The sequence below is a fragment of the Taudactylus pleione genome, unplaced genomic scaffold (assembly GCF_031769625.1).
Source record: "Taudactylus pleione unplaced genomic scaffold, aTauple2 ptg000668l, whole genome shotgun sequence".
Taxonomy (NCBI): Eukaryota; Metazoa; Chordata; class Amphibia; order Anura; family Myobatrachidae; genus Taudactylus; species Taudactylus pleione.
In genome coordinates, this window is record NW_028285070.1 from 166,569 (window position 1) to 179,785 (window position 13,217).

The window sequence follows — 13,217 nt, forward strand, 5'->3', positions numbered from 1 at the left end:
AGATCTCTATTTGTAACTCCTGATTATGCTATAATCTTTACACAGGGCACTGCTCCCACCCCCCACACCAACTTCCAGTAATCTTTATTCCCCACCCAAATACAATTCCATCTATTGTTCCTGGCACAGAATTGTTTATTAAGCTCTGAAGTGTTACTCTGCAAAAACGCATATTCAGGGGCGAGCCAGTGACATGGAACATTGGTTTACAGCTAATAAGACATGATGTGGCCCGTAAGCTGGGTATTATTGAGCTGGAGCACTCAGTATTAAAATGGTGTAACCTATTGATCTAGATTGTGCCTGTCAATTTTATTAACCTTTTTTTCCATGTGTCTAAAAATCTCAATTAGTTGCTATAGGAACACGAATGACCATTTCCATCCAACCTTCAAAATAGATTACACCAAGTTCAGTTACTAGTAATTACCACTAGTAATGTTAGTTATTATTCACCTAAAATGTCAGGTCAGTAATCAGACTCTAACCTGCAGCAACCTAGGGAACGTACAAGCCTCTAACCTGCAGCAACTTAGGGGATGTACAGTCTCTAACCTGCAGCAACCTAGGGGATGTACAAGCCTCTAACCTGCAGCAACCTAGGGAACGTACAAGCCTCTAACCTGCAGTCACTTAGGGGATGTACAGTCTCTAACCTGCGGCAACCTAGGGGATGTGCAAGCCTCTAACCAGCAGTACCTAGGTAATGTACAAGCCTCTAACTTGCAGCAACCTAGGGGATGCACAAGCCTCTAACCTGCAGCATCCTAGGGAACGTACAAGCCTCTAACCTGCAGCAACTTAGGGAAAGTACAAGCCTCTAACCTGCAGCAACCTAGGGAACGTACAATGTACAACCTAGAGAACATTGTTCCCCGTTCTGTACTCCTGGTACTGTCCATTTAGCGCTTTCTTACTAAATGCCTGGAATCCCTGACAGCCAATCAGGGTATAGAGGGGGAGGCGCTTGAGCTTTTACCTGTAAAGTGCCTTTGCCTCTATACCCCAGGTTTCCAATGACCCCTCGTCATTACATTCCGAGTAATCGTTTTACTGGAAGTACAAAAATGTCACAAATTTTTGATTTGACTGGAACTGACCTTGCAGACCTATATTTGTTTACATTGATGTCAAGCTTTCCTCCACACCCAGCTTTACTGGTCACATACATACTCGCTCCCATTTCTGTGCAAGATGCAACCAAAAAGCTTATCTTCTGCCTAGATTACCTCAACCTTTAAGCTGTCCTTAATGTCTGTAAATCCTGCACTGGTTCCCAGTATCCTCCAGAATCTAATTACAGTGGTTGAGACCAACCTACAAAGTCCTCAACACTACCCCCTTATCATACACCTCATATTGCAACTCCATCCCTCACACCTACATAGAGCTACCTCTGACCTGAGCCTCGGCTTGTCTTTTTAAGCCACCTCGCGCTCCCTCCTAGACTTTCCCCTTGCTGCTAGAGAATCCCTACCATGCCCAGTCAGGCTCAAACTGCAAAATGAAAATAAGTTAATGGGTGCAGATGGCATACATCCAAGAGTATTATAAAAACGACAGGTACCAAGCTTGCTGCCATCATCCAAGCTTCATATCATTCGCTGCTACCTAAAATGTGTAATCCAGGAGTTTGGACAATAGCAAATGTAATTCCAGAATGTGAATCACCACAGGATGGTTTAGCCTTTTCAATGATTGCCGCTTTAAAAATACAGCCAGACTCGCTGGACTCTCGCGGCTATGACCTAAAGCCCAAGGGGTTTTATAATGGTTGATACAGTGATGGGGTAAAGCAAATAAGTAGTGATTTAGAGAAAACAGGAATAGACTACAGTGTGGTATACTAAATCAATACATCCAAATGTAAAATAATGCATGTGGGACAACACCCAAATCCAAAAGGAAAATACAGAATACATGGAGATCTAATGTCTGTAACAAAAGAGGAAACTGACCTTGGAGTCTCTAATAGGAAAGTAATTGGGAAATGTAGAGGTGTATGGGAATTGGCATTAGTAATTGAAGAAAACAGGCTGTACAGCCACATTATAGGTCACTCTAGGACTGTGGGCCTGATTCAGAGCCGGACGCTATTTGCGCTCGCTCGTTCAGAAAAAGGGGCCGGTTATTTAAATTGAGCGCTCGCTCTTTGCGGTCTGTTGACGCCTCTATGTCTGAGCGAGTGAATGAAACATGCGCTCACTATTTTGTAAAGACGCCCCCTGGCCGTTCGCATCATACGTCATCATCGCTATTTATTAGATTAATCGAGTACATCGAAAGGAGTCTGAACTGCTCGCAGTGCTTGTGGTTGGATTTTCCTACCGCAATCATGCGAGCAGTTCAGGCTAAGAGACAACCAAGTGACGTGGTCGATGACGCTGCTTTGTTAATCATGCACACCCTTAGAACGCCCTTTTGACCGTTTGGCACGCCTGCGTTCGGATCTCCACTCCCCGTTTTCAAGCCGTTTTCTCCTTCCCCTGTTACCACCCACAAACGCCTCATCCTGTCACTCAAATTAGCAGGCACTCGCTATTTTGTGAGCACACGATTTCCGACCGCACTGACTGGTTGGCGCATGCGCATTACGACCCATACGCATGCGCAGATGTGCGAACATCGCTTGGAGCGAACGAGCGGCTCTGAATCAGGCCCTGTGTACGGATCTGGAGGCCTATCTCCATACTCTGGAGCAGAACGAGCACAGCTGTATAGGAGAAAAGGGACGGACGGGAGAGGATAGACCTCATGTGGACAATATATTACTAGTGCAAATACTGTAGATGTAGGTTATTTCCTACCTAGTTCTGCATATGTACTTAGGTGTCTGTATGGAGGAAAGTTTTTCAAAGCTGCCTTTAGTGCTCAATAAGACCTGTTTCTGTGTAACTCATCTTATTTATTTTTTCTTGTTCACCTTAACAAGACTCGTGGGATTCTGTCCAGAGAACCAAAGATGTCTCTCCTCAGCTAAACCAGGCCACCATCATCGATTTACACCCATCTTCCACTTACAACATCCGGATGTATGCAAAAAATCATATCGGCAAGAGCGAAGCCAGCAATGAACTGACCATCACCACCGAGGAAGCAGGTAGGCACATCCGCTTAATGTTTATGCTGATTTCTAAAGGCATTCTCAGCCTTAAGGTTATCAGTGAGCTCATTTAGATTTTACATTCACTGGACACGTTTTATTTCACAGATGCTGCATTAAGACGTTAAGCCAGATGTAATAGTTATATATTGTGTACATGTATATAAGCATTTTGTCTCTTGGGGACACTGGAATACAGAAGCTCAGACAGAGTTTCAGCACTTTAAATTTCGCTTTGTACGCCCAAGCTCCTCCCCCTCTCTCCCCGCTCAGCCTGATTGGATACTTTTTGGAAAGTGTCAGCCAGGAGTTGGGTACTTGTTTGTCAGGCTGCCAGTGACAGCATTGTTACTTTATTGTTTTACTACTGCAACAGCAGCAGCTGCCAAGGCAAGGGTAATATGTACCCGCTTCCACTCTTACGGCGCCCATGGTAACATGGGGCTGCTTCAGGGAGGACTCGGTCTCTCACCGCGGAGATACTGGAACCCCTTTTATGCTCTCTTTCACTTTTTTGTTTTCTTTTATATATATATATATATATAAAACTTGTTTTACCGGTGTTTGTTGTTGGATAAACTTGTTTCTTCTCTGCCTAAGGGGGAGATGTATCAAGCTTTCCAGAGAGAGATAAAGTGGAGAAGTTTTCCATACCAACCAATCAGCTTCTTTCATTTGTTATGCTGTGCTAGATACATGACAGCTAGAAGCTGATCGGTTATTATGGGCATCTTCTCCATTTTATCTCTCTTGATACATCTCCCCTTAAGAATGAAATAACAGAGTATCACAGCAGGCTCCTGGGCTGTACATGGGGAGAAAATTTTGACATTTACATTAAAATTTAAAGTGCCACTATATAGGGCTCCCCACAAGGCTCAGAAAGAACAATTTATCATAATCCTAACCTCCCCTAACCTGATCCAATCCCCCCCTCCCCCCCCATCACGCCAAAACGTAACACACACACACACACACACACACACACACACCCTTCCCCCGGCTAAGTCCTAAATAGCCCCGCAATACTTCTGTTTGGCATCCTGGCTGTCGAGGATTTTTGTGTCGGGATGTCACCTCCTGTCGGTATTCCGGTGCCGGGTAGTGGCATTCCGCCGACGGGGTCTCTTCAGCCGGGATGCCGCATGTCAGCATAATAACTACATCCCTGTTCGGAGAAAAGGATTTATGGTAAAGCCCAATTATCTTTCGTTTTAGACAGTCAACAGCGCCATCTACTGTTATGATATGGAATAACATGAAATCCTACATAAAATCAAAACCGCTGCTAAAAAAACATGTAGACATAAGTTTCGAGAATTTGTTACAACTAAAGAATAATATAGTACATAGATCAGGCTTCCTGTCCATAAGTCTATTGAGCACCATGCAGGCACCACATTCACCAATCCTTAAATAGTGTTATATATACATATACACTATATGTACAAAAGTATTTGGCCACACCTGTTAATTATTGAATTGATTTGCTTCAACCAGACTCTTTGCCACGTGTATAAAATCAAGCACCTAGCCATGCAGTCTTCATTTCCAAACATTAGTGATACAAAATGGGTCATTCTGAAGAGCTCAGTGACTTCAAGCGTGGAACTTGATAGGAAGCGTGGTACTGTGATAGGAAGCGTGGTACTGTGATAGGAAGCGTGGTACTGTGGTAGGAAGCGTGGTACTGTGATAGGAAGCATGGTACTGTGATAGAGAGCGTGGTACTGTGATAGGAAGCGTGGTACTGTGATAGGAAGCGTGGTACTGTGGTAGGAAGCGTGGTACTGTGATAGGAAGCGTGGTACTGTGATAGGATGCGTGGTACTGTGATAGGAAGCGTGGTACTGTGATAGGAAGCGTGGTACTGTGATAGGAAGCGTGGTACAGTGATAGGAAGCGTAGTACTGTGATAGGAAGCGTGGTACAGTGATAGGAAGCGTGGTACAGTGATAGGAAGCGTAGTACTGTGATAGGAAGCGTGGTACTGTGATAGGAAGCGTGGTACTGTGATAGGAAGCGTGGTACTGTGATAGGAAGCGTGGTACTGTGATAGGAAGCATGGTACTGTGATAGGAAGCGTGGTACTGTGATAGGAAGCGTGGTACTGTGATAGGAAGCGTAGTACAGTGATAGGAAGCGTGGTACAGTGATAGGAAGCGTGGTACTGTGATAGGAAGCGTGGTACTGTAATAGGATGCCACCTTTGCAATAAAATAGTTTGTGAAATTTCATCCCTGCTGGATATTCCACGGTCAACTGTAAGTGATATTATTAGAAAGTGGAAGCGTTTAGTAACAACAGCAACTCAGCCACTAAGCGGCAGACCAGGTAAAATCACAGAACAGGGTCAACGACTGATAAGGTGCATGGTGCGTAAAAGTCCCCAACGTTCTCCTGATTCCATAGCTGAAGAGTTCCAAACTTCCACTGGTATTAATGTAAACACAAAAACTATGTGGCGGGAGCTTAATGGTATGGGTTTCCGTGGCCGAGCAGCTGCATACAAGCCTCACATCACCAAGTCCAATGCCAAGCGTCGGATGGAGTGGTGTAAAGCACACTGGCACTGGACTGTGGAGCAGTGGAAACGTGTTCTGTGGAGTGACGAATCACACTTCCCTGTTTGGCAGTCAGATGGGCGAGTCTGGGTTTGGCGGATGCCGGGAGAACGTTACCTGCCTGACTGCATTGTGCCAACTGTGAAGTTTGGGATATCCCCCTTATCTCCAGTGAAGGGCAATCTTGATGCTTCAGCGTACCAAGACATTTTGGACAATACTATGCTCCAAGTTTGTGGCAACAGTATGGGAAGGCCCTTTTCCAACATGACTGTACCCCAGTGCACAAAGCAAGGACTATAAAGACATGGTTTGATGAGTTTGGTGTGTAAGAACTTAACGATCCTTGACCTCAACCCCATCTAGCACCTTTGGGATAAACTGGAACGGAGATTGCGAGCCAGGCCTTCTCCTCCAACATCAGTGCCTGACCTCATAAATGCTCTACAGAATGAATGGGCACAAACTCCCACAGAAACGCTCCAAAATCTTGTGGAAAGAGTGGAAGCTGTTATAGCTGCAAAAGGGGGCCCAACTCCATATTAAAGTATATATATATCTGAATACAATATCATTACAGTCACTGTTGGTGTAATGGTCAGGCGTCTAAATACTTTTGTCCATATAGTGTGTGTATATAATATATATAAAAATATGTATACACACACACACGGTTACATGAACTAATACAAATATAGACAGGTAGAGTTTATTTAGCTGTTGCAGCCAGCTCTGTGGGTGTTTGGCGCTGCCACTATCCATTTCGATGCATTCTCAGGCATATTGTCATATAGGTAAAAGAGCGCTCCCAAACAATTTTAAAAGTTGGTTCCTACCATTGCACCCATTGCCCTGTACAGTACGTTGCTAATTACATTATTTAGATAATATGAAGAGGCATCAAAATAATTAGTCAGCGAAAACGGTGGGTACAGTTTCATAAAATTACCTGCAAATATATATATATATGTGTAGCTACATACTTCCTGTGGGGCCGAAGCAACTTATTCATAGCCCTCTGGAAATTTGCTGGGGCTCCATGCAATCCAAAAGGCAGAATTTTGTACTGGAACAAACCCTCTGGGGTAGAGAAGGCTGTTTTTGCTTTAGCAGCTTCAGTCAAAGGAATCTGCCAATAGACTTTTGTCAAATTGAGAGTGGTGTGAGATACTGGCTTAGATTCTCCACCAGCTCGTCCACCCGGGGCATAGGGTAGGAGTTAAACTGAGAAACTTTATTTAACTTGCGAAAGTCATTACAGAATCTTAAAGCCCCTGAAGGCTTAGGCACTAAGACAATGGGGTTAATCCATTCACTGTTTTCAGAGATCACCCTTTTATCACTATAGGGAGTTGCACTCGGGGATATTTTTCTACATCTACATGTACAGATCTAATCTTTACTAAGGGTAGCACCTGATCAGCCCCAGGTAGATCCATGTTGGCAGAGATGATGGTTTATTCGCTGCCAGTATCCACTAAGGCCCAGACCTCCTGGCCCTCCACTCGCACCATCAAACGAAACAGGGTGGTTTGCCCCGGAGAAGTGATTCCAGCAGCCATGCTGACCACTAGCGAGTTGCTTTTCCACCACTGCAGTCCATCGGCTTGCCCTGCTTTGGGCAGTCCCGGCGCAAATGACCGGGCTTGCTGCAGTCAAAACACACAGTTGGAGGTGGGTTATTGGCTTTAACAACTAAAACCTGGGTTCTAGGCTTGTGTACTGGCTGGAACCCCTGCTTGGCTTTGTTCAACTTCCCAAGAGTCAGGTACCGTTCAACCACCACCGCTAACTCCTCAAACGTTTGAGGATCAGCCTGTAGGGCTCCACAAGGTCTAGTACACGCACATCAAAGTCCAAAGCCACCATCTCTACTATACGCTGAGCAGAGTTTATCCGTTTGCAACCATGCCTTACTCAGCCTGGCTAATTTGGCCAGCCGGACCCTTTGAGGCTCAGACGAGTTCAGTTGCCATTCCTGAAACTCCTGAGATTTGCTAGGGCCTGTCACTCCAACCCTGCTGAGTATGGCCTTTTTCAAGTGAGGATAGGAGTTTGCCTCAGTCACGTTTAAATCAACATATGCTCTCTGAGGGAGCAAGTCTGGCAGCCTACTCCTCAGGCCATTTTAAACGTGCAGCAGTACGCTCAAAGGTGGACAGAAAAGCTTCAATGTCATCAGATGGGGCAAGCTTCTGTAACACCTCTCGCTCATGCCCACTTTTCCTCATGTCAACTCTGCATGTAATAACTGAATTTGAGTCTGTTGCCCAGCAGCCAGAGCCTGCTGCCCTGCAACCAGTTCAGCAAACACTTTCATCATTTCCTCCATATTACTTAGCTTTTCAATTTTGTGGACAAATATTGCAGGCTTAATTAACTCTCTCTTGCAAGCCAGATTCCCAGCAATCTATATCAGCTGGTTTCCCTTAATACTGCACTAAATTCCCTGGGTCCCCCCCATACACAGGAATTAAGCAGTTTACATATACACATGGACAGATTATCACTGTGACCAGCCGCTGTTTTATGGCTGGCCTGCCACACTTACCTACCCAACTGCTAGTAATGTGACTCGGACTCACCAAGCCGCTGCGCAGCGGGTAGCATCCTACAATGCATCTCACTGTCGATGTGGGTGGATCCGGTTACTGCATTCGGGCTCTTGCTGCATAGTAGTATCCAGCAAGGTCCCACGTTGGGCGCCAAATGTGACAAGAATCACATAGACCGGGTAAAATCCAACAGACATTTATTTTCTCACCACAGGCAGGTACACAGGACAGTGCAGTGTTCATACACAAGATTTTACAGGCTTGTACACAGAACCTTCCAAACAGCAATACAGTTCTTTAGTGGACTCACAGGTCCAGGATCCCTAACACTAGTCACCCCCGGGCCTATAGCCTGGGCGACTAATTCACCGTCAGGATCACCATCCCTGTGCACAAACACAATTTTTAAAGCTAGCTAACAGGTGCTACTAATCAGCCTAGCTGCAGTTCATCACTGACCTAAAAGAAAACCTGGACTGGATCGATGTTCACCTGCTGTTCCACATTTAAACCAGTGAAATCCTGCTGTCCCTGCCACATAAGTATAAGAGAAATAGATAGATTAGGGGGAATAGCTAGAGGAGTAATAGGGGGAGAAAGAGGACGAGAAAAAGAGGGTGCGGGGGGGGGGGGAAGAGTCTTTCTGAGGGAAGGAGGAAACAAAGAGCTAGAAAAAAAATCCAGACAGCGGCAGGGATAGAGTAATATAGAGATTTATAGCTATAGGGGGTGTGGGGTGTAATAGGTTTCGATTTTGTCAAACTAGAGATTTTAGGGAAATTTCCAGCAAAATAGTAGTCATCATATGTAATAAACTGCGAGTACGGCCTGGCTCGCCAGAATCTTCACCCCACCCTTTACAGAGCGACATAACACACATTGCAGATGTATGAAACATACAAGTCGTCTGATGTAATAGTCTGCAAGATGTAAGACAGCTGGAATTGCACTAAAGTAACTAGCTGTACTCCATATGTACTGTATAGATATTATAAATACTTTAAAAACGTGTAGGGTCCCCTCTCTATAGCCAACTAGTGCTTGTGCCTAAGCTGGAATTGGAAATATCGGACAGATCAAGAGAATGGGGTCCACCCAATTTTTCCATTACCAGCACTAGGCTTGACCAGCCAGGTCTAGTAGAACTATGGAGGGAAGACCCGCAATCATTCCACAAGCGCCAGGCCAGTTGGCACCAGGGCTGGTTTCTCCATGGTAGTGGGGCATGGTCTCCCCTACTGGGCCCAACCAACCCTAGTGCTATTAGCACTGGGGCTCTTCTCTGTACCGATGGTGGTACGGGGGGGGGGGTACATAATGGTTAATATTAGAAATAATATTGTTTTTTTACAAAGGAACTACTGGCTCCTGTAAGGCTGCCAGGACATGATGGCACTTTTAGTAGCACAAGTCCCAGCATGTCTGGGCATCAAGGGCTCGCTGGCACCTGTAGTCCATCGGTAAAAAAAAAATTCAAATAAAGACTGGATTTGGACGCCGTACAAATAATATTTGCTTAAATAACGACTCTCCCACATAGCCCTCATTTACCAATGTATTGCTCACGTATTCCAATGGGATGGCTACTCTTCCATCCGTGTAGCATCCGGATACATGACAGAAAATCTCCTTATAGATGACGCAGCTTGTCCTTTTGTGTCCCCTTCGATAATGAGGGGTCACTGGCGGACTCTCTCTATAACAATGCATGGCGTTTGGGCCGGAATAGGTGCTATAGGGAGGGTGACATATACAGTGGAGGTGAGAGGTCCGGATTTTCCCGCCATCTGTACAGAGATGTCCATGAAAGATGACGTTTTGCCTCGTTCTGTGTGAACTTGGCGGGAAGATCCGAGCCAAGATCCAAACGCTCATCTCTAAAGGAGAACATACTGTGTGATTAATGCCGCTGGCCTGGGGGGGGGGTGTTCGTAATGAGGGAGCGCTGTAATCACACTGCACTTATTCACAACCTTTAGCTGTGTATAGAATTATAACGTACCTGCAGAGATAACGATCATAAAACATATTGTGAAAAGCAGAGAAGTATCAGGTGATGTCAGCAGGATAAATGGAATGTGAGGAAGAAATACTAAACCCTTAGATGAAGGGGAGGTGAGCAATCAGAGCTTTGGTGCAAATGTCCCCTGTGCTACTCAGTGTGATGCCTGGCCGTTCCTACATGGGGGGGGGGCAGGTAATACCACAGACCGTGCATCTGAATCTGGGGGGGCAGGTAATACCACAGACCATGCATCTGAATCAGGGGGGGCAGGTAATAACACAGACCGTGCATCTGAATCGGGGGGCAGGTAATACCACAGACCATGCATCTGAATCAGGGGGGGCAGGTAATGCCATAGACCGTGCATCTGAATCAGGGGGGGCAGGTAATACCACAGACCGTGCATCTGAATCAGGGGGGGGCAGGTAATACCACAGACCATGCATCTGAATGGGGGGGGCAGGTAATAACACAGACCGTGCATCTGAATCGGAGGGCAGGTAATGCCATAGACCGTGCATCTGAATCAGGGGGGGCAGGTAATACCACAGACCGTGCATCTGAATCAGGGGGGGCAGGTAATACCACAGAATGTGCATCTGAATCAGGGGGGGGCAGGTAATACCACAGACCATGCATCTGAATCAGGGGGGGGCAGGTAATACCACAGACCATGCATCTGAATCAGGGGGGGCAGGTAATACCACAGACCGTGCATCTGAATCAGGGGGGGGCAGGTAATACCACAGACCGTGCATCTGAATCAGGGGGGGCAGGTAATACCACAGACTGTGCATCTGAATCAGGGGGGGGCAGGTAATACCACAGACCGTGCATCTGAATCAGGGGGGGCAGGTAATACCACAGACTGTGCATCTGAATCAGGGGGGGGGGGGGGCAGGTAATACCACAGACCATGCATCTGAATCAGGGGGGGGCAGGTAATACCACAGACTGTGCATCTGAATCAGGGGGGGGGGCAGGTAATACCACAGACCATGCATCTGAATCAGGGGGGGGCAGGTAATACCACAGACCGTGCATCTGAATCTGGGGGGGCAGGTAATACCACAGACCGTGCATCTGAATCAGGGGGGGCAGGTAATACCACAGACCGTGCATCTGAATCAGGGGGGGCAGGTAATACCACAGACCGTGCATCTGAATCAGGGGGGGCAGGTAATACCACAGACCGTGCATCTGAATCAGGGGGGGCAGGTAATACCACAGACCGTGCATCTGAATCAGGGGGGGCAGGTAATACCACAGACCGTGCATCTGAATCAGGGGCGGAGGTAATACCACAGACTGTGCATCTGAATCGGGGGGGGGCAGGTAATACCACAGACTGTGCATCTGAATCAGGGGGGGCAGGTAATACCACAGACCGTGCATCTGAATCAGGGGGGGCAGGTAATACCACAGACCGTGCATCTGAATCAGGGGGGGAGGTAATACCACAGACTGTGCATCTGAATCAGGGGGGGGGGCAGGTAATACCACAGACTGTGCATCTGAATCAGGGGGGGGGGCAGGTAATACCACAGACTGTGCATCTGAATCAGGGGGGGGGGCAGGTAATACCACAGACTGTGCATCTGAATCAGGGGGGGGGGGCAGGTAATACCACAGACTGTGCATCTGAATCAGGGGGGGGGCAGGTAATACCACAGACTGTGCATCTGAATCAGGGGGGGGGGCAGGTAATACCACAGACTGTGCATCTGAATCAGGGGGGGGGGCAGGTAATACCACAGACCGTGCATCTGAATCAGGGGGGGGGGCAGGTAATACCACAGACCGTGCATCTGAATCAGGGGGGGCAGGTAATACCACAGACCGTGCATCTGAATCACCAAATACTGACATTTAGTAAAATGACTGCTCCCAGCGCTGAGTGCTTAGTCCTGATACATGCAATTGGTCTACAGTCACAATGCCGACAGTGACTCTGTAGACACCAGATTGCCGGCATTGGTTGAATTGCTACTTACACCGTATTAGCCGTGCAGGCATTACAACTTTATACATGCTGCTTTAGTCTCTGCTTAAACTTATAGCAACAAACATCCTTTTTTTTTTTTTACCTCCCTTTTTTTTCTAAAATAAAATTTGTGTATTGTCCGACTGTCCCTACTTTCAAATTCATACAGATGGGATGTGAGGGCCATAGAGTGCTGTCAGTGAATGGCACAGTAAGAGAATACTATGATACTGTTTGTGCATTAGCAGTGGCAGGTATGAGGCGGCATCCAGTGGTGGTAGCTTGTAACTGCATCTGTAGAAGCCTATAATGAAGATCTACTTCTTTGTTTATTTCTGTATTTCCTTAGTGTTCAGTGTATAGAACAAAAAAAAAACCCTACGGAATAGGAGCACTGTATTCAACAAGGTGGAGTCAGCATTTCTCCACACTGTTTATTAAAATACATTAACAGTCAGTAATGTAAACTAAATAATTAATATCACAACATGATATCAATGCCAGTAGGTGATTCTAGACAGATGGATAATCCAAAATAGTTTCTGGGATATCAGGGGTCTATGTGCTAAGCCTTGGAGAGAGATAAAGTACCAACCAATCGGCTCCTGACAATTTTCAAACACAGCCTGTAAAGTGAAAGTTAGGAGCTGATTGCTTGGTCCTTTATCCCCATCCACATAATCTCTCTCCAAGGCTTGCTGGCTCTGATAGTATAGTGACAGTCACGCTGCTAGTGTTCGTATTACCGCCGTTAGCTGCTTCTCGGCCTGCGGCAGTATGCTGCAGAAAGTTAACGCTTCAATAGATGCTGGCAGGTAGGAGTTCTTGTTGCATTTCTCAGTGGAATCAACTCACAGTTTTTTCAGAAGGAAAGTCAGTTTATTTAATACATATGGTCACATATTATACAGAGAGCATCATTGACCGCCATATAATACAGAAACCATCATTGACCACCATATAAAACAGAAATCATCAGTGACTGCCATTGAATAGAGACCATCAG

General features: G+C 46.2%; 1 protein-coding gene across 1 annotated transcript in view; it reads left to right on the forward strand.

Annotated features, from left to right (window-relative positions):
• LOC148478247 (cell adhesion molecule DSCAM) overlaps positions 1–13,217 on the forward strand; it is a gene marked incomplete at its 3' end in the record, with an annotated part of 235,003 nt that overhangs the window by 93,592 nt on the left and 128,194 nt on the right. The window contains exon 13 of the mRNA XM_088455734.1: positions 2,933–3,100. Coding sequence (XP_088311860.1) covers positions 2,933–3,100 — 168 coding nt within the window. The remainder of the gene's footprint in view (positions 1–2,932; positions 3,101–13,217) is intronic.